Source organism: Salmo salar, chromosome ssa18, assembly GCF_905237065.1.
Source record: "Salmo salar chromosome ssa18, Ssal_v3.1, whole genome shotgun sequence".
Lineage (NCBI taxonomy): Eukaryota > Metazoa > Chordata > Actinopteri > Salmoniformes > Salmonidae > Salmo > Salmo salar.
In genome coordinates this window covers 27169201-27192367 of record NC_059459.1, presented here as the reverse complement: position 1 = coordinate 27192367, position 23167 = coordinate 27169201, and the positions used below count along the sequence as shown (strand labels likewise).

At 42.8% G+C, this 23167-nt stretch overlaps 1 protein-coding gene across 1 annotated transcript; it reads right to left on the bottom strand.

The window, feature by feature from the left end:
• Positions 1–4820: 4820 nt before the first annotated feature.
• On the bottom strand, positions 4821–8684 carry LOC106577159 (uncharacterized). The gene is made up of 2 exons (XM_014154969.2): positions 8648–8684; positions 4821–8113 (listed from the first exon to the last, which is right to left on the bottom strand). Exon 2 carries the CDS (start codon positions 8040–8042, stop codon positions 7005–7007), a length of 1038 nt encoding a protein of 345 aa, XP_014010444.2. The 5' UTR covers positions 8043–8113; positions 8648–8684; the 3' UTR covers positions 4821–7004.
• Positions 8685–23167: the final 14483 nt, after the last annotated feature.

The following is a 23167-nucleotide window of genomic DNA, read 5'->3' as shown; positions in this document are numbered from 1 at the left end:
CAGGCAGCTGATGTGTTGTGCTCTGAAGTACACAAACAAAGGGAAAAGATAAAAGGAGGAGAGCGTGTAGATGCGAGAAGAAATTATACTACAATCAAAACGATCATGCTGTTTGTATGTGGATGCTATGAAAGTGAACTGTGTTTGCATGTGATTAGGGGTGTATTCATTCTGCAAATTCTGTTGAAAAACTTTTCTTATACAGAAGCTAATGGAACGAAACGTGGATAAGCATACCAACTGTTGGATTAACGATTACACCCTAGATCAGCTAGATGCCGGCAAGAATGTGCAAGGCGTTATTGAATGTGTCAATGTCTGTCACCTCGATTACTCAAAGTTCTTCTTAAACTTTCATTCATAGACTGGGATGTAGCAACCTCATGTTGGGTATAGGGAAAATTTGAGTATCACGTAGTTGCCTAAACCTAGAAATGTTACGTTGAGCTGGGTGAATAGAATATAATGACAGTCATTCAATATGATGTAATAAAAATAAGGCCATGCTCCAAAATAAATAATCGTCCTCCCTCATCTTAAATGACACCAACCGCCAATTCTGGGTAGACATGATTAGAAATGCAGAGTGAAGGTTGTTTTTGTATGACAAAGGCTCTCAATGTTTGAGTATATGTTTGATGAGTGCTCTCAACATTCAAGTATTTGTGGTTTGCATTGTGGAAAAATAATAGCGTGCTGTCGATCTCATTAAAGGCCCAGTGCAGTCAAAAATGTGATATATCTGTGTTTTACATATATATATATATATTTCCACACTGAAGTTGGAATAATACAGCCACTTTATTACTTGATTTCCCCACCGCTGGTCACGTATTCAATACTAAACCGCAACGGCGCTGGTCCAATGAATTTGTTAATTTTCTAGCGTTTCGCATGGAATTGTTACTTTGTCTTAACCTTTGTTATTTTCATCCTCTCTGGATCACAGACATGTTACCACAGCAACAGAGCATCATGGCCCTCATGTTAGGGCGCTGGTAAGACTTGCAAAGTTAGTGTGACCCGCTGTGTGTGTGTGCGCGCGTGTGTGTGCGTGTGTGTGCGTGTGTGTGTGTGTGTGTGTGTGTGTGTGTGTGTGTGTGTGTGTGTGTGTGTGTGTGTGTGTGTGTGTGTGTGTGTGTGTGTGTGTGTGTGTGTGGGAGAGGCCTTGGTCATTAACCACAACAACACCACAGAGAAAAGAGGAAGGCATGAGGTTAACGAAGAGACAAAGAGATGGATGGTGTTAATAAAAGAAGAGCACTGCTCCGGAGAAGCTTCAAGACCAAGGACTAACCCAGACACTGCATTAGTAAACATTACAAAGTCATTACTTTAGCCTCTACAGAGCTGACTGGCCATGAGTACTTAGAGGGCGAAAGAGATAAAAAGACTGAACATCTGTAGAATTTTTTTAATGATTTCAAATTACTTTTTAATAACATCTTCATAAACATGTATCATTTTGGGAGGAGGTTATTTCTGCTTGCCTTTCCATTTATTTCTAGTCGTTATCTGTCACTACCTGACCCTCTGCTCCACTATTTAAAAAAATGATTGTAATACTTGCAAATCTCTTATCTTAATGGATCATATGCCATCTTCATGGATTATATGATCGGTTAATTGATTATCCGCACTGATCTCATTAGATTTGCAGCACATGACACATCTTCACAGATTGGCAAATCTGTTATGGGAGATTAGATATAAATTCATCCCATTTATCCTGATTAAGATAGTGTGATACAGATGTGGTGCTCTGACCTGCCTGATTTCATGCTTACAAGCTCCCTTCTTGATGAATAATGACCTTGTTAATGAAAATGTATGGAATGAAGAGCACTACTGTGTCACGACTTCCGCCGAAGTCGGTCCCTCTCCTTATTCGGGCGGCGTTCGGCGGTCGACGTCACCGGCCTTCTAGCCATCGCTGAGCCACCTTTCATTTTCCATTTGTTTTGTCTTGTCTTCCCACACACCTGGTTTCAATTCCATCATTATATGTTGTGTATTTAACCCTCTGTTCCCCCATGTCCTTGTCCAGAATTGTTTATTGTAGTGCTTGTGCACGTTATGCTGGTGTGTAACGGATTTTGTTTACCCATTGATTTATTGTTGTGTAACGGTGGTTTTATTTACTAAACTGCGCCGTTGTAAATCAGTTTTTGCTCTCCTGCGCCTGACTTCTCTGCCGCCAGTACGCACCCCCTACAGAAATCCGGACCAAACTTATGGAGTCAGCAGTAGCAGGTACCCCGGGTATAGGGGTGGAGGAGCGCGTCCGGGAGCACGCATCAATGCTCCACCATCTTGGCACCGCCATGGACCGCGTTGTCCAGACAATGGACCACTAGGAGAGACAGGGAGTTCTCCCAGTGCCTCCACCAGCACAACCGGGGTCTCCACTACGCGCCCCTCCTTCTCCTGGTCCCAATGGGATTCTCTCTCCCTTCCCCAGGAATACGATAACTTACTTACATATTTATTCAGATCCTTTGCTATGAGACTCGAAATTGAGCTCAGCATCCTGTTTCCATTGATCATCCTTGAGATGTTTCTACAACTTGATTGGAGTCCACCTGTGGTAAATTCCATTTATTGGACATGATTTGGAAAGGCACACAGCTGTCTATATAAGGTCCCACAGTTGACAAGTCAAGATCGAGGGAAAGATGAATGGAGCAAAGTACAGAGAGATCCTTGATGAAAACCTGCTCCAGAGCACTCAGGACCTCAGACTGGGGCGAAGGTTCCCCTTCCAACAGGACAACAACCCTAAGCATACAGCCAAGACAACGTAGGAGTGTCTTCAGGACAAGTGTCTGAATGTCCATGAGTGGCGCAGCTAAAGCCTGGACCCAATCGAACATCTCTAGAGACCTGAAAATAGCTGTGCAGTGATGCTCCCCATTCAACATGACAGAGCTTGAGAGGATCTGCAGAGAAGAATGGGAGAAACTCCCCAAATACAGGTGTGCCAAGCTTGTAGCGTCAAACTCAAGACTCGAGGCTGTAATCACTGCCAAAGTTGCTTCAACAAAGTTCTGAGTAAAGAGTCTGAACACTTATGTAAATGTGATATTTCCAAAATGTCTGTTTTTGCTTTGCTATTATGGGATATTGTGTGTAGATTGATGAGTGGAAAACATTATTTTATCCATTTTAGAATAAGGCTGTAACATAACAAAATGTGAAAAAAGTCAAGGGGTCTGAATAATTTCCGAATGCACTGCACTCCATTCTCAGTCTAGATGAATAAATATCATGCATCACACTGATCTTTGAAGATATCTCATCCTTTTATTGTTTAATCTGCAACATGAACTATCCCCCCAGCAGGGAAAAAATAATAATTTAATATCACTTTCATTCCAGAGACAAAAGATCAAACATCAAACAGTCCTCCGACAGGCTGCATTGTCAGCCCTGAAAATAACAGCCATAGCCTGCACTAAAATGATTAAAACAGCACATCTAGGACAGAGATCTATGTGCCCAAGTCAGGAAGGAAGGTGTACTCATGTCATAAAATAAGTCGTACTCATCCTTGAAAATGTCGTACTGGAGAGAAGAGGACCAAAACGCAGCAGGTATGGGCAGGCTCATCTTGATGTTTATTTATTTTCAAAATGAATGCCAAAATAACAAACCACGAGAATGAACGAACAACCAACAGTCTGGCAAAGCATAGGCTCAACACAGAACAATTCCCCACAACCCCAAAGACAAACACACACACCTATATAGGACTTCCAATCAAAGGCAACTATACACACCTGCCTTCAATTGGAAGTCCCAATCATCAACCCAACATTTAACAAACACAAACCCCCTGCCACATCCTGACCTAGACTAAGCAATACGCCCTCTGCTGGTCAGGACGTGACAACTCAACAATGCATGTTCATAAACTGTTTTTAAATGCATCTGTTTGAGAAGCTATCTGTCTGGGGTGCTAGAGTGAGGGATGTGATCTTGTGAACCTATGGGAAAGCCACTTACAACCTTTCTAAAACATCTACAGAGCCTTCAGAAAGTATTCTCACCCCTTGAATTTTTCCACATTTTGTTGTGTCACAGCCTGATTGTTTTTGTCACTGGCCTACGCACAATATCTCATAATGTCAAAGTGGAATTATGCTTTAGATTCTTTTTTTTTTTTACAAATTATTTTAAAATGGAAAAGCTTGAGTCAATAAGTATTCAACCCCTTTGTTATGACAAGCCTAAATAAGTTCAGGAGTAAACATTTGCTTAAAAAGTCACATAATAAGTTGCATGGACTCACTCTGTGTGGAATAATAGTGTTTAACATGATTTTTTTATGAATACCTCATCTCTGTATCCCACACATGCAATGATCTGTAAGGTCCCTCATTCAAGCAGTGCATTTCAAACATATATTCAACCACAAGACCAGGGAGGTTTTCCAATGCTTCGCAAAGAAGGGCACCTATTGGTAGATGGGTAAAAAAATATCCCCTTGAGCATGATGATGATGTTATTTATTACACTTTGGATGCTGTATCAATACACCCAATAAATACAAAGATACAGGTGTCCTTCCTAACTCAATTGCCGGAGAGGAAGGAAACCGCTCAGGGATTTCACCATGAGCCCAATGGTGACTTTCATACAGTTACAGAGTTTAATGGCTGTGATAGGAGAAACCTAAGGATGGATCAACAACATTGTAGTTACTCCACAATATTAACCTAATTGACAGAGTGAAAAGAAGGAAGCCTGTACAGAATACAAATATTCCAAAACATGCATCCTGCTTGCAACCAGGCACTAAAGTAATACTCAAAAAAATGTGGCAAAGCAATTCACATTTTTATTCTGAATACAAAGTGTAATGTCTGGGGAAAATACAATACAATACATTAGTGGGTATCACTTTCCATGTTTTCAAGAATAGTGGTGGCTGTATCATGTTATGGGTATGCTTGTAATCGTTAAGGAGTGGGGAGTTTTTCTGGACAAAAAAATAAACGGAATGGAGCTAAGCACAGGCAAAATCCTAGAGGAAAACCTAGTTCAGACTGCTTTCCACAAGACACTGGGAGATGAATTCATCTTTCAGCAGGACAATAACCTAAAACACAAGGCCAAATCTACACTGGAGTTGCTTACCAAGAAGACAGTGAATCCTCCTGAGTGGCCGAGGTACAGTTTTGACTTAAATCTACTTGAAAATCTATGGCAAGACCTGATCAACAACCAATTTTACATCACTTGAAGAATTTTGAAAAGAATAATGGGCAAATATTGTGCAATCCAGGTGTGGAAAGCTCTTAGAGAGTTACACTGAAATAGTTACAAATGTAATCGCTGCCAAAGGTGCTTCTACAAAGTATTGACTCAGGTGTGGATACTTATGTAAATGAGATATTTCTGTACTTCATTTTCAATAGATTTGCAACAATTTCTAAAAACATGTTTTCACTTTGGGGTATTGTGTGTAGATGGGTGAGAATATTTAATCCATTTTGAATTCAGGCTGTAACACAACAAAATGTTGAATAAGTCATGGTTGTATGCCAAAGGTTGTGTGGCTGTGCCTGGAATTAGTCACTCTGTCCAGAGAGGGTGTCTGTACAACAGTGTTTATACCAGGGCACAAACGGAAACGGCTCTGGACGCATTTCCTGCACATCCATTTCCACCTAAACCAACCGATTCTTGTATCTGTGCACATGTGTATGTCGGAACATTGTTAATGTAGGAGGCAACCAGTCTGCCTAGGGAGACCAGCAGGGTGCGGCAGAAGGCCCACTGCCATCTTCTAGTCCACCATCATTACCATGGGGGGGTCAGAATGCTAAGCTAAGGGATAAGCATCCAGCAGGTGTGTGTGTGTGTGTGTGTGCGTGAATACCCCGAGGATAGATGGATAACACTACACACACCCCTCTCTGCAAACACTAAGAGAAGACAGAGCTACTGCAGCGGAGCGTGACTCTATCTATAATGACAAAAACACACCCTTTGGCCATTCAGAAACATTATACATTATACATTACATGTGACACAACCGGGTATCTCTGCTGGGTGCTAAGTTTAAAAGTCCTGTAGCTTCCCTCCCCCCTCTAAGTAACTAACTCTGAAACGGAGGCTTGAGTTACAGTAAGAGTGGCTGAGATGTCAGAGTCGGGTGTTAAATCAGGGAGGTGGCAGGTCAGCGCAGAGTGACATCACAGAGCCCAACTCTGTTCCTCTGGCAGTGTTGGCTCACAGGCCCACCTCACATGGCGAGGATAGCTAATGCTACGTGACAGAGAGAGGCAGGGAGGAGAGAAAGGAGAAACAGATGGAGAAAGGGATGGAGATTGAGAATAAAAGAGAGAGAGCTTTGGAAAGTGTAGAAGTGCAGAGTACTAATCACTCTAATCACGTAGCATTAGGAGAGCAGCTCCGTCGCTCACTTTGACTTGTAATTGTAGCAATGAAGTGTGACTCAAATGGCATTCAATTTGACAGGCCTTGATAAAGTTTGACACATTCCTACATTACATTCAGCCATGGCAGCAGCCAAACCATTAAGAGTTTATTTTCAAAGAATCAGCTTTTGCTTCTGAGCACTCTACAAAGCTGTAGAAAAGGTTATTGAACTGAAAGTGAGGACAAAGTAAGAAAGAATCACTTCCACAAAGGACGAAGAAATCAATTCAAACCTGCAAACTGAACTCAAGCATCCTTTTCAATACCATAGACAATTAAGTACTGTGAACTGTGCTACTTTTGCCATTTGTGTCTGTACAATTAGTTTCTCACGTTATAACAATTGATTTGCGTGGGAAGGAATTATTCATGTGCTTTTATAATATATTTTCTCAGAACTTCATAGGAGAACACTAGCATTGACTAAACCAGATTATTATTCAACATTTGATCATACATACAATACAATAAATGCACATTTTACTCAAGAGTGTTCGTTCAGTTCCGTGGATTGTGCATCTTGCCTATGCCTGTATGAAAGTCAACATCAACATGTGCTATCTTCTGTCTAGGGGATCTGTTTCCACTATGCTCAGCCTCTCGTTGGGTTCCGTTGGTTCTTGTACCATCAACTTCATGCGTAGACTCTCTCTGCTGTTGAGAAAGTACCTCTCCAGCTCTGCTATGGGGCCTTGTGAAGAGAACAGTCGCTCTAAATAGGCCTTAGCACACATATTTGAAGTGATCAGGACAATGCCAGGGGGAGCGTCCTCAGGTAGGGGTACACTCACACTCTTCCCTAACTCTTTATCCACCACAGTGAACCCAGTCACACTCCCCTCAGTCAGAGGATCCTCCCCGGTCTGCAGCCCTCCCCTACACTTTATCACAGTCACCGTACTGGCTTTGTAGCATTTGTACGCAGGTAGAATCTCTCTGAAGTCCTCTTGGTACTGCTCCATTGCAGCCTGGATGACCAGCGGGTCTCCTCTCTGCTCTAGCCTGGTCAGGTGCAGCAGCATCTGCGTGTGAAAGGCGGCGCCGCTGGCCCAGTGCTTCAGGGCCTTGGAGCTGGGGCCTTCCCTGAGCATGGTGTTCTTCAGCTGCGTCAGCAAGTAGCTCAGCTGGCCCTCCAGACGCTGGGTGTCTTCTCTCAGCTTCTGCTCATCCTTCAAGTGCATCCGGCAGCGCTTGAGGTACTCCTCCATAACGTCCTGGAGCTCCGCTCGCCGTTCTTCCACTTGGCAACCCCTCGACCTCACTGACCCCCTGGACGAGGCGTATGCCGTCTCCATCACCATGGAGACCACCAAGCCCACCAGGCCTGCCACCTTGGGCTCGTCAGAGAAAGCGACCAGGCGGCTGATCAGCTCCTTCAGGTAGGTGGGCGCCCGGTTACCCACGTGCCCCTGCAGCTGGCGGAGGTGGTCCTGTAGGTGGGCCCTGGAGTCCAGGCTCTCTGGATTAGCTAGCAGATAGTGGTCGACGGCAACATCAGGCAGAGCACCGGCTTCCAACATGGCGGAGTAGAGCAGAGAGCCAACAGCAACCTGAGCCTCCGACTGCTCCTGTTCTGAGGCCAACAGCTGCCCCATGATGAACGTCAGGATATCTGGGGGTGGGCAGGCGAGTGTGTTGTTGCTGTGAGTGCAGGTGAGAAGAAAGCCTGTGGAAGACATAGAGAGAAGAAAGCTTAAACACAGTTGAGTGTTTAACATACAGTGTTTATTACAGTTTATAAAGTATACATTTGAGACACACTTTCAGTTTCAGTCTAGTCTGGAATTATTCATTAACCTTAGGTTAACCTTTGGTTAGTTATGCCTCTGTACATGCCATGTAAACAACTGTCCTCTTTATAGAGTAGCCTAAGTTCATTATCTGAATTCAATATCAAACAGTTCATTCTAATCCTTAGCCTAGCGCAAGTGGTGAGATGATTTGTATGCGTCTCTTTATAAAGCAATTGGTTACGTGCTAAAACATTGTTAAAGCTTTAAAAACGTTTTTAAAAAGCATTAAATAAAAATTATTATTTACAGGATCATGTACAGCGCACAGAAAGGAAGTTGTTGATTTCATCATATCGCCATTCTCTCAGTATGAATAACCATGCCATAAAAAAACTTTTCAAACAACACTTCACATATCAACTGGGTTCGTTTAGCTTTGGGCTCTTCCCTTACTGTAAGGCATTTACCGGGGAGTGTGTTCCTTACCGTTGTATCCAGCAGCCAGCTAATATGGCAGACAGTGGCCCGATTTTCTACACTGCAACACTAAATCCAAGACAACAGGGAGAGAGAGAAACTAGGGCAGGGGAAAAACTAGAGCTCCCCCTACTGAATACTGCAAGGTCGAGCAACCATTGAACCTTTATTCTATAAATGGGCCAAGGGCTGCCAACACATTGACGTCTTTAACTTTATAAAATGGGCCAAGGGCTTCCAACACATTGACCGTCTTTAACTTTATAAAATGGGATGAGGACTTTGAGTCATGTACTTGTGTAATGTGTTTTATTTTACCATGACTTCAGTTTTCATAGTGAATGCAGTCAAACTATCCATTAGAGTGTTAGTGTATGCTAAACCAATATTCAACCATTGTTCAGCAGTTTTATGTGCTATGTTCATGACATCTTATTACACACTCGTGCACATGTGCAGTCAGAGCAGCGAGCCAATAGAAACATTGACACACTCAACTGCACGACTGAGAGGCCTGTTTGCCTCTGACTCAGCACATCAACCTCTCTCTCTCCTTCCCCCCTTCCCGCTCTCTCTCTCCCTCCCTCCTCTCTCTCCCTCCATCCCTCCTATGCTGCCTTCTTTGAGTTGATTTGTGCTAGAGGTCGACCGATTATGATTTTTCAACGCCGATACCGATACAGATAATTGGAGGACCAAAAACCCCGATACCGATTATTCAGCCAATGTTTTATTTATTTATTTGTAATAATGACAATTACAACAATACTGAATGAACACTTATTTTAACTTAATATAATACATCAATAAAATCAATTTAGCCTCAAATAAATAATGAAACATATTCAATTTGGTTTAAATAATGCAAAAACAAAGTGTTGGAGAAGAAAGTAAAAGTGCAATATGTGCCATGTAAGAAAGCTAACGTTTAAGTGTCTTGCTCAGAACATGCGAACATATGAAAGCTGGTGGTTCCTTTTAACATGAGTCTTCAATATTCCCAGGTAAGAAGTTTTAGGTTGTAGTTATTATAGGAATTAAAGGAATATTTCTCTCTATACGATTTGTATTTCATATACCTTTGACTATTGGATGTTCTTATAAGCACTTTAGTATTGCCAGTGTAACAGTATAGCTTCCGTCCCTCTCCTCGCTCCTACCTGGGCTCGAACCAGGAACACATCGACAACAGCCACCCTCGAAGCAGCATTACCAATGCAGAGCAAGGGGAACAACTACTCCAAGTCTCAGAGCGAGTGACGTTTGAAACGCTATTAGCGCGCACCCCGCTAACTAGCTAGCCATTTCACATCGGTTACACCAGCCTAATCTTGGGAGTTGATAGGCTTGAAGTCATAAACAGCGCAATGCTTGAAGCATTGTGAAGAGCTGCTGGCAAAACGCACGAAAGTGCTGTTTGGATGAATGCTTACGAGCCTGCTGGTGCCTACCACCGCTCAGTCAGACTGCTCTATCAAATCACTTAATTATAATATAATAAACACACAGAAATACGAGCCTTAGGTCATTAATATGGTCGAATCCGGAAATTATCATCTCGAAAACAAAACGTTATTTCTTTCAGTGAAATACGGAACCGTTCCGTATTTTATCTAACTGGTGGCATCCCTAAGTCTAAATATTCCTGTTACATTGCACAACCTTCAATGTTATGTCATAATTACGTAAAATTCTGGAAAATTAGTTCGCAACGAGCCAGGCGGCCCAAACTGTTGCATATACCCTGACTCTGCGTGCAATGAACGCAAGAGAAGTGACACAATTTCACCTGGTTAATATTGCCTGCTAACCTGGATTTCTTTTAGCTAAATATTCAGGTTTAAAAATATATACTTGTGTATTGATGTTAAGAAAGACATTGATGTTTATGGTTAGGTACACGTTGGAGCAATGACAGTCTTTTTTCGCAAATGCGCACCGCATCGATTATATGCAACGCAGGACAGGCTAGATAAACTAGTAATATCATTAACCATGTGTAGTTAACTAGTGATTATGATTGATTGATTGATTGTTTTTTATAAGATAAGTTTAATGCTAGCTAGCAACTTACCTTGGCTTCTTACTGCATTCGCGTAACAGGCAAGCTCCTCATGGAGTGCAATGTAAAGCAGGTGGTTAGAGCCTTGGACTAGTTAACCGTAAGGTTGCAAGATTGAATCCCCGAGCTGACAAGGTAAAAATCTGTCGTTATGCCCCTGAACAAGGCAGTTAACCCACAAATCCTAGGCCGTCATTGAAAATAAGAATGTGTTCTTAACTGACTTGCCTAGTTAAATAAAGAATAAAATAAATTAATTAAAGTAACGGCCGTCGTTAGAGAAAGACCAAGGTGCAGCGGAGGACGTGTGTTCATCTTGAAATTTAATTTGAAAAAAGAGAACACTACAAAAATGAACAAAAGACGACAGCAAAACAGTCCTGTTAGGAAATACTCTAAACAGAAACAATCACCCACAAAACCCCAAAGGAAAACCAGGCTACTTATGTGTGACTCCCAATCAGCAACAACGAACTACAGCTGTGCCTGATTGGGAGCCACACATGGCCCAAAACAAAGAAATACAAAAACATATAAAAATGAACATAGAACACCCACCCAATGTAACACCCTGGCCTAACCAAAATAAAGAACAAAAACCCCTCTCTATGGCCAGGGCGTGACAGTACCCCCCCAAAGGTGCGGACTCCGGCCGCAAAACCTGACTCTGAAGGGGAGGGTCCGGGTGGGCCTTCTTATGGCGGCGGCTCAGGTGCGGGACGTGGCCTCCGCTCCACCCTCGGCGTCACCCACTTAGGTGGCGCCCCTGGCCGCGCTGGAGGACTGGTGGGCGACCCTGACTGCGCTCGGCTGGCGGGCCATTCTGGTTGCGCACGGCTGGCTCCGGACGGGCGGGCGGCTCTGGCGGCTCCGGACTGGCGGGCGGCTCTGACGGCTCCGGACTGGCGGGCGGCTCTGACGGCTCCGGACTGGCAGGCGGCTCTGACGGCTCCGGACTGGCGGGCGGCTCTGGCGGCTCCGGACTGGCGGGCGGCTCTGGCGGCTCCGGACTGGCGGGCGGCTCTGGCGGCTCTGGACTGGCGGGCGGCTCCGGTCGGCTCCGGACTGGCGGGCGGCTCTGGCGGCTCCGGACTGGCGGGCGGCTCTGTCGGCTCCGGACCGGCGGGCGGCTCTGGCGGCTCTGGCCCAGGCCTCACCAGGCTGGGGAGACATGAAGGAGGCCTGGCTCTGGGCGCAGGCACTGGACTCACCAGGCTGGGGAGACCCACTGGAGGCCTGGTCCGTGGAGGACGCACAGGACTGACCAGGATGGGGGGACCCACTGGAGGCCTGATCCGTGGAGGAGGCACAGGACTGACCAGGATGGGGAGACACACTGGAGGCCTGGTCCGAGGAGGATGCACAGGATAAACCGGGCTGTGGGGGAGCACTGGAGTTCTGGTACGTAGGCTCTTTACCCACACTCCAGGCTGAATGCCCACTTTGGCCCGGCATGGGTGGAGCGCAGGCATTGGGCGAACTGGACCCTCCCAGTGCCCTGGAGACACAGTGCGCAGAGCCGGTGCAGGATAACCTGGACCGAAAAGGCGCACTGGAGACCAGACGCGCTAAGCTGGCACCATCCGTCCTGGCTCGATGCCTGCACTCGCATGGCACTTGCCGGGGGCTGGCCTATAGCGCACCGGGCTATGAACGCGCACTGGAGACACCGTGCGCTTAACCGCATTACACGGTGCCTGACCGGTACTGCGCTGCCTCCAGTAAGCACGGGGAGTTGGCTCAGGTCTACCGCCTGACTCCGCCAATCTCCCCGTGTGCCCCCCCCAAAAAAATGGGGGGGGGCTGCCTCTCGTGTCTGCTGCGCTCCCTTTCCTCATACCAGCGCCTCTCAGCTCTCGCCGCCTCGATCTCCCACTGCGGGCGGCGATAATCCCCAGCTTGAGCCCATGGTCCTTTACCGTCCAGGATTTCCTCCCAAGTCCACGATTCCAGATAGCTCCTCTCCTGGTTCTTCTCCTTGCGCTGCTCCTTCCTCCGCTGCTTGGTCCGTTTTTTTGGTGGGTGATTCTGTAACGGCCATCGTTAGAGAAAGACCAAGGTGCAGCGGAGGACGTGTGTTCATCTTGAAATTTAATTGGAAAAAAGAGAACACTACAAAAATGAACAAAAGACGACAGCAAAACAGTCCTGTTAGGAAATACTCTAAACAGAAACAATCACCCACCAAACCCCAAAGGAAAACCAGGCTACTTATGTGTGACTCCCAATCAGCAACAACGAACTACAGCTGTGCCTGATTGGGAGCCACACACGGCCCAAAACAAAGAAATACAAAAACATAGAAAAATGAACATAGAACGCCCACCCAATGTAACACCCTGGCCTAACCAAAATAAAGAACAAAAACCCCTCTCTATGGCCAGGGCGTTACAATTAATAAATAAAAAATATTAAAATTGGCAAATCGGTGTCCAAAAATACTGATTGCCGATTGTTATGAAAACTTGAAATCGGCTCTAATTAATCGGCCATTCCGATTAATTGGTCGACCTCTAATTTGTGCCCTCTGATCAGTGGTGGAAAAAGCACCCAATGTCATACTTGAGTAAAAGTAAAGATACCTTAATAGAAAATGACTCAAGTAAAAGTTAGTCACCCAGTAAAATACTAATTGAGTACAAGTCTAAAAGTATTTGGTTTTAAATATACTTAAGTATCAAAAGTAAGAGTATAAATAATTTCTAATTCCTTATATTAAGCAAACCAGAGATATAATTTTAAGGGGCACACACCAACACTCAGACATAATTTACAAACAAAGCATTTGTGTTCAGTGAGTCAGCCAGATCAGAGACAGTAGAGATTACCAGAGATGTTCTCTTGATAAGTGTGTGAATTGGACCATTTCAAAATGTAACGCGCATTTTGGGTGTCAGGGAAAATGTATGGAGTAAAAAGTACATTATTTTCTTTAGGAATGTAGTGAAGTAAAAGTTGTCTAAAATAAATACTAAAGTAACGTACAGATACCAAAAGTATGAAAATAAAACTTTCAATTTACATTTGCAACTGAATGTCCCGTGCCGACAGAGGGTTTGTGACGTTCTTGCTTCGCAGCTCAAATGTACCGTAAACATCACAGTAGCCATTAAGCGTGTAAACTATACAACTAGCTATGCAAGCAACTTTTCCATCTGCCATATTGCACTCTTGATTAATGAAATAAAACCATATTACACTCTTGAAAAATGCAACAATTCACAAGCATGTGCAGACATCTAAATGGTTTATTTAATTGCCCATACACTAATTTAGTTTGAAGACAATAACACAGCCAACGTGGTACAGCAGCTAGCTAGCTATAGCTAACGTTAGCTAGCTAATAACATTTGATTCCTCAAGTAACATCAGCATTGTAAAAATGTATCCCTCTCATACGAATGTAAAAATACAGTAAAGTGATCATACAGTGTCATTCGTATTATACATAGCTTGGTAGCAAGCTAAACAAAATGTCTGCATCTTCCTCACATACTAACGTACTAGCTAAGTTAGCTAGCTAGTTAGCTGAACAATTTACCTTAGAACAAACCATGCTTAATTTCGTCAATATCATGCAAATCATTACATGGAAAAATTGTGACTTAAAAAGTTGTAAATTCACTGGGGAGCTGCTACTTGCACTCCTGCCTGTTTCCTTTTAAATTAAATTATGGTGTGCTGAGATTCCCTTAAAGCTACAGCGTCAATCTCAGAGTTACCGGCTCTTACTTTCAGGTAAAAAATCAATAAAACAAGTCTCTAATATTAGGAAAATGCACATATATTTCAGCAGTTTCAAAAACATTGCTCTGCTATTACAATGTATTATTCTCCCCCACAATGAAATCGGAGAGGGGACTGTGGATGGATCTCCGTCAGTCGGTCCACTGGCCCGATTTTGACATAATTTGAATGAATGATGCGTCTTGCCATAGAGATCTGGCATTTACAAAATTACACTGATTGGCCCAAGGCGGGAGCTATAGTAATGAACGTACATTTGTGAGTCACACAAGAGAGGAAGAGGCGAAGCGAGAGGGCTAACTGGGTCCAAAATCTATCTTCTCTAGCAGGTGGCGTTTTGTCTTTGGCACATGACATGGAATAATACAGGGAATGGATTAGCTAGAGACTGCTGTACTCAACATTAAGGACTGCCTGCTGGCCCAGCAACATCTGCTGAGCTCACCGGGCCTGGTGGGCCACTTAATCAAGTTTTCATATGGCCCACTTGGCTGTACATTTTCAAACTCCATAACAGAAGAAGAAAACATTTTTGTCCGATATTTGTATTTAATCCTTCACAATCTTCCTGCTCTTCCACGCTTGTTATCAACCAGATTTGCTCTCAATCTCGAATGAGCCCCGCCTCAGTAAGGAACATCCTGGTGCTGAGGATAATTATTCTCAGCTAATACAGGAGTAATAAAGGCCTATTTCACAAATTTGGTGGATTTCTTTCTTTTCCCCCTCTCTTTTTTTAAAATTAGTGTTCTTTTGTTAAATTTCGATTTATCATGGGGGGGGGGGGGTAATCTAACTGCACAGTCCAATTTACAGTAGCTATTACAGTGAAAGAATACCATGCTATTGTTTGAGGAGAGTGCACAGTTATGAACTTGAACATGTATTAATAAACCAATTAGGAACATTTTGCACCTGGGCTGGCATAATACACTATGTCCTTTCTCTTGCATTTCAAAGATGATGGTACAAAAACATACAAAAAAACACATGTTTTTTTCTTTGTATTATCTTTTACCAGATCTAATGTGTTATATTCTCCTACAATAATTTAACATTTCCACAAACTTCAAAGTGTTTCCTTTCAAATGGTATCAAGAATATGCATATCCTTGCTTCAGGTTCTGAGCTACAGGCAGTTAGATTTGGGTATGTCATTTCAGGTGAAAATTGAAAAAAAGGGGCGGATCCTTAAAAGGTAGAAAACCAGATTAATTTCCAAAGCTGTTCATGAGCTATGTCCTTTATTTATAAACTGAATATCAACTGTTGTTGGCAAGAGAGCTGCAACTCCTCACACAGCTGATTGCTGCACAGAAATAAATGTGTTCTAATCTGTCTATGGTTCTAATAAACCCAGTCACTACGCAACATTCCTAAATATAATCTCGGGAAAATACAACAGTTTTGATTGCAATTATTGAAAAGAGTGGGATCCCAGCTTGTCAGTAATGTATAATGTATTCCTCAACTCCAATTTTTTTTTTACAATCTTGAGTGTCTGACATGAATATCAAATAAGTAACTATGGGAATCTTGTCGGCCATTGGAATGCATAAACAGTAGGCCTCTATTATAAACACAAAAAAAATCACATGATTTTATTAGTGCCAGTGGGAGTTTTTTAAGGTCATTAAACAAGCAACATGATCATATTTAGAGTTTGTGATCTAGCTAATGATTAGCCCATTGTGGTAAACAATGCTGAGGAGCAACCCCATGTAGCCACAATTCTGCAACAGACAGGTGATCATGCTTCAGCCATGTAGCCACCATGCTGCATCAGACAGGTGATCATGCTTCAGCCATGTAGCCACCATGCTGCATCAGACAGGTGATCATGCTTCAGCCATGTAGCCACCATGCTGCATCAGACAGGTGATCATGCTTCAGCCATAAAGCCACCATGCTGCATCAGACAGGTGATCATGTTTATTACTGAAATAGCACAACTGCCTGATCATATGGACCATGTACAGGCCCTAAAGATATAGCTTTTTTTATCAATATGTTATTGGGTTCATTTCTGGAGGGAATTTTACATTGTAAACGGTTTAATATAGGCTATATGTCATCATTGGTGCGCTCTGCATCATTCGTGGGGGACGACATGTTTACTGTTGCCTTTTGTTTTTATTGTGGGAGTGTTGTGCTCAATGAGACAATTCTGTTTACACTGCCCTGCTTGGAGGGGGGCAACTGTCGAGCGAGTGTCGTGCTCGACCTCCGGAGGTAGTGGTCGAGAATCAAGACGTGACAAGTTCACATTACAGTAAAAGGTCTAGCCGAGGGTATATTCTAGGAAACTATAAGCAATCTCTCATAGTGAGAAGAGCAGCAAATGCTATGACATGCTATGACATGCTATGACAAATGCTATGACATTTCAGAAACAATGGTGGTTAAATACGCACCAAACAGCTCTCTCTCACTCAAATGTTATTGTCTTTTGATGGTTTGGGTCATTTTGGCTCAACGTTTTTCTTGCTGAAGGGTAAGTACACAAAGTGACATTAGAAGGTTATTATCTTGTAGCCATCTGAAGACATTGAACATTTGTGCGAAAGGCAGAAGGCTTTGCGGGCTTTAAACAGTATAAAAACATGACAGTAAATCTATTTTTCTTACAGGCAAAAAGAGACAGAGAACATTCTCGCTGAAGAAAGAATATTTCGTATTTTATTGATTTTGCCTTGCTTTGAAGTTAGAGCACATTTTCCTTCCATCATTACTTAAGGGAGGCCCTGGTTGTCGGGTCTAAGTCCATTACTGAGGAAGGCTGCCAAACTGTCACATAATAAGGGTTTTGTATGCGACAGACATCAGACCACAGCACAGGCTCAGATCCATCACTATCAAGAGAACAGACTTGAGCAGGGGCTAATGTTCCTCCCTCAGTGTTATTAAATCCCATTCACTAGATCTCTGATGTCATGCAGTATCAAATTACCTTTTAATTGCATGATAATTGTGCCTTAATTACCTCCTGGATCCCTGGTGATAAGTGACTAATTGTTGTGTAAGGCTTGTTTGGAAGCACAACAGGTTTGTTGGTGAGGTTGGGGCCTGCTCCTCATGGCCTCGGACCTTACCAAGGGATACATTACAACCTTTATGGAGAAGGACATTTGTTTATGTAGTGTTTACACTGCAGGAATTTAACCACTTTTATGCTGGTACTCAGTTCAAAACTAAATATTGGGTGCTGGAAAAACGTTTTGCCAGCTCTGCAGACGGCTATATTGGTCCGCTAATACAATAATATTAAAGGCCCAATGCACTACTTTTGTGGATAAAATATATAATAACATCAACAGTCCCTTATCTCTGGTATATCTTGGCATGCATCATTCAAGACTAAGTTTAAATTGAGTGCAGTGCAATAGACATATAATGCACAATGTCTCAGGAAAGACTGTCTGGGTGTGCAATACTCAGTACAGAAAACAGTCGGGGCCTGTAACCTGGACATACAGGTCATGGTGAAAACATTTGCACACAAAAAAGGAGGACTTCAGGAGACAAGGGGAGTCTCTCAAGTTGGATATAATTTGATTTAATTTACCTTGAATATTGCAGCCTGTTTGTGTAGGCTATTAGCCAGACAAAACCCGCTGAGTTCAACAATAAATAGTGGCTGGATTCAGAGCCGGTCCTCGCCATTCTGCCACCATGTGGTAGGCCCACCATTTGTAAAACAAACAGGCCGCTTTATTAGTCCTGATTCCTGTGACTAATCAGCTTGGCTATTGAAGCTCTGAGTATCAGCTACCCATCTTTATCAGGAGTTATTGTGAGCCTATTTGCAATATGTTTAGGCTACACAGCGGGAAATGCAGAAGTATTGTATTTTTCGCTATGATCAGCTTGTCAAAAATTGACGGATAGGCTACAAACTTGAAACCACTGATCATGACAATGGGGTGAAACTCCTGGACAACAATGGTGATTGTCCATTCCATATTGTCCATTTTACTTTGAACTGTCCTGTTGTTAGAATATGATGTTTATTAACATGACAGCAATTTTTTTATTTGATTGAGCGCCATTTAGGTTAGGCTATTTGATCGAAGAAGCCTGCATGATGTAAAAAGTGTCCGGCTCATTACATTGTCATACATTTTATCTCCAGCCTGTAGGCTACAGAAAAGGCCACATACTCTTTCTACCATATCCTATATCTACTACATGATATGTTCGATTATTTTATTAACAGAACGTTGGTGGGGTGCTGCAGAGATGAGTCTCTCCAACAGCACCTTGGAGAGGCGTGCTGGGAATGGACAAGCAAAGTATTTTGCGCCCCTGCCTTTGATAAAGTAGGCACTGCTTATCAAAGGGCGGCATCAGTGCTCCTCTAAAAATCCCATATGCCACTGGTTGAGAGAAATTGTCATTATTTTTGGGCGCTGCAGATGGCTATATCGTTCCACTAATAAAGGACTGTTAAAGGCTCAGTGCACTACTTTTGTGAAAAAAATGTTTTTTTGCTGGGTGACAGACAGTGACACAGGATAGGAAGTGACACATTCAATACCGCTTTGCACACTCTTGCCTGAATCTAGCTGATGACGGATGTAATCATTACTCCAACAGTTGCAAACGAGAGTTTCTATTGCACGTTTTGTTCCGTTTACCTTTGTTTAAGAAACGTTTTTCAACAGAATATGCAATAATGTATTCACCCCTGATCACATGTAAACACAGTTCACTTTCATAGCAGCCACATTGTATTCCTTCTCGCATCTATGCGCTCTCTTCCGCTCACCTTTTCCCTTCGCTTGTTGACTTCAATGCGCAACACATCAGCTGTATGTGACCAGGTGAAAAAACCTTTCCAAGCCGAACCATATCATAATCGCTACACATAGCCTACATCATTGTCACCATATTAGCTAAAGTAACGTCATAGTCAACATAGCTAATAGAACTCATGCGTTAGTAAACCCGCTACAATCATGCAGCATCGTTACAGTGTACAGTCATTAAGCAGTTTAGCGCTTACACAGGCGGGCTTTGGTGGCAATAAATTAGTCAAACCAAAAGCTTACCTTGACTTGAAAGAGTTCCAGTGTTGAGTTGGATAGTTATAGCCAGCTAGCTAACATAGCATTCCTTTGTTTGAGCCGGCTGTTTAAGTAAGCTAAACTAGCCAGCTGCATTTGCTAGCTAAGTAAGTGAAACTGAAACGGGGAAAAAAAGACGAAATCTCTCTCTATCTCTCTCTCTCTTGCTTCTCCTTCATTTTGGAATAAATTAATTTGTACAAAACTGTTCAACTATTGTCTTTCTCTCTCTTTGACTCAACTACTCACCACACTTTATGCACTGCAGTTGTCATAATCACTCATAATCCTCCCCTTCCTTCTCTGAGGAACCTCCACTGGAGCTAAGGTGAACTCAATCATTTAATGCTAGGACATTGATTGCAACATATTAGCGCTTTGTTCCTTAGCCTCTAATAATTGCATAAAGGTAAACCTAGACACGTGCATTTTATAGTATTATTTTGAGTGGTGACGCAAGGCTCGCAACCTTGGCTATACCCACTGGATATGAGTATGGGCCTATAGCATTCACATAGTAATGGAGTCAGATTGATACATGCAGTTTATTATTCTACAAGATCATTTTTACACATCTACATAATCGAGTCAGTTGGATAATTTCCACCAGACCAAACTATAAATGGTGACTCATCCAGTTGATGGGAATTGTCTATATTACACTATGTTAGCAGTGGTGATAATGACAGCAATCTGAATGTGCAAAGGCCAGAGCAATACTAGAGTAAGGAACATCAAGACGGTAGACACTAGACCAGAGGGTATGATCTGAGCAGTAGCAATGATACTATCACTCTGGATGACAATAGTGACATTACAGCAATCTGTTCTACAAACATGAACAGCCGCACATGGTTCATTGTATCTGGTCTCTCTGCAAACACTCCCTTCCGAAATCCTTCTGATATTGTGCATCACTGTCACGTCTTCGCTGTCCTCTCTCTCTCTCTCTCTCTCTCTCTCTCTCTCTCTCTCTCTCTCTCTCTCTCTCTCTCTCTCTCTCTACCAAAGTGAAAGGTCTCATTTCCATGTGAACATGAAGTGGGGAGGCAGTGCAATACAAACGCTGAACAGAGCTGCTTAGCAGGAAGCCGAGCATGGAAATTGGCTCAGACCCTGTAATCAACATGAGTCACTCACCTTCACAATGAATGTGCTCAGTCATTACCCAGATTCTGGGTACACTCACACCTAGCCATTTACTGCCATTTCAACTGATTACGCCTCTTAAGGCCCCCGCTTTCAATGTAAATCACCCACTGAGTCAATATGCAAGTTGTTTTGTGGATATACTGTACTGCTCGACAGTTCAAGAGATTTTTAACGTTTCAGAAAATGTACCGTCAAACTAAAGAATAAGGGAATTACAGCATTAATAATGCCCATACATTTCACAAATTTGTCAGGTATAGTATTATTTTATTTTGTATCCCATTACTGTTCAGTGTAATGAAAGGAAGATAATTGGGTTGTGTTTTTACACTGTAGTGGATCAAAGCTGGCTGCAGACCACTCATGTAGTTAATAACTAAGGTTAAATCAGTACGGCTGGTCTGAATGGCTAGCTGACTTTTAACTTCATTCAGTAAGCACAATATAAATCACATTGTTTTCTCCTCTATGGTCATAGTTGGAACGTACACTATCATACAAAACATTAAGAACACCTGCTCTTTCCATGATATAGACTTACCAAGTGAATCCAGGTGCAACATATGATCCCTTATTGATGTCACCTGTTAAATCTACTTCAATCAGTGTAGATAAAGGGGAGGAGGATTTTTATGCCTTGAGACAATTGAGACATGGATTGTGTATGTGTGCCATTCAGAGGGTGAATGGGCAAGACAAAATATTTAAGTGCATTTGAACAGGGTATGGTGGTAGGTGCCAGGAGTACCGGTTTGTGTCAAGAACTGCAACACTGCTGGGTTTTTCATGCTCAACAGTTTCCCGTATGTATCAAGAATGGTCCACCACCCAAAGGACATCCAGCCAACTTGCCACAACTGTGGGAAGCATAGGAGTCAACATGGGCCAGCATCCCTATGGGGACACCTTGTAGAGTATGCCCTGACAAATTGAGGCTGTTCTGAGGGCAAAAGGGGTGGGGGGGAGTGCAACCCAGTATTAAAACACGGTCAGATACAGAGAGAGAGAGAGAGAAAGAGAGAGAGAGAGAGAGAGAGAGAGAGAGAGAGAGAGAGAGAGACTGAGTTGTGTGTCTTGTCTCAGCCAGTCTCTGAGGCTACGTTACAGCTTGTAAAGGGCAGGTTAGGACGTGGTTAGTAGAGATGGGATAGACACTGAGATAGCTTGATGAAGTGTAATGTTGGAGAATGAGGCTCAGAGCGAAATAAAATTTAATTGGTTTGTATGGCCCTTGGTGTCCAGTCAGACATACAATACAGGCCCCAAAGAGATTAACTCTGCTTATCAAAATGGCGGATTAATTCATCAGTAAAACAATGTCATTATAGTGAAGACAGCTCACTCAGAGTTTATTTACCCCTAACAGTGCATAAAGATTTTACAACTAATATGCAGTAATTAGCCGTGGCGATGAAGTTGTATGATTGCCCTGTTGTTTCCTTATAGCTACTCTCCCAGTTAGTCCTCTGTAGTCTCTGTTCCCTTCTTTGTTTTATGGGGCATGGAAAATAAAGACAAGTTAATGTAGAGCGATAGATCATGCCAGTTCTAAGGCTGGTCCACCATTTTAAACAATGTAGCATTTAACCAGAAGAGTGAAGCTAATTATTTCAAATGGCAGCTTGTGAAACAGTATTAATGTTTCGTTTCTACATGGATACATCTAATATTACGCACTGATGAAGAGAGTCTGAAATTAGAATTTATAAAGAATTAACTAGCAGGAGAAACATGCAGAGATGTAGGCCTAGATGTCAAATAGAACATGTTCAAATAGAAATTGGTGTCGTTCAAATAGAACATGACTTCCTGCCACGATTATTAGAGCTTTGTTATTAGAACAATCTGCTCCAGTGATTCTGAAAAAAAATTGTTTCCATTCAAAGACAACAAGATGATAACCCATTGTTACATGGTGGTCCTGTGTTGCTCAGTAGATTAAGCATGGCACTTGCAACACCAAGGTTTGTGGGTTTGATTCCCGCTGGACCCACCCGGCCGCTATGCTTGTTGTAAATGATATTGCAAATGCCTTAGATGATAGAAAGCACTGTGCTGCGTTGTTTGTAGATTTGTCAAAAGCTTTTGACACTGTAGACCATGCTGTCCTTTTGAGTAAGCTGTCATCTACAGGACTGGGCACTGATGCCTGCCGATGGTTTTATGACTATCTTAAAGATAGAACTCAGGCCGTCATGGTCGACGGGGTCAAGTCCGACCCCTTACAGTTACTTAAAGGGGTCCCTCAGGGTTCAATAATTGGCCCACTATTGTTCTCACTTTATATAAACAACATTGGTGATGATGTCAGATATTGTAAATTCCATTTATATGCAGATGACACAGTAATGTACTCTATTGCTCCAACAGCGGACCAAGCTTTAATGCAGTTGGAGTCTGATTTTAGGATACTACAGGGGTCTCTTTTACAGCTAAAACTTGTTTTAAACGCTAAGAAAACAAATGTCATGTTTTTTTCTAGG

Bases quoted from the DNA above. Each gene is read 5' to 3' on its own strand.
- LOC106577159 (XM_014154969.2), bottom strand. From the start codon at position 8,042: ATGGGGCAGCTGTTGGCCTCAGAACAGGAGCAGTCGGAGGCTCAGGTT.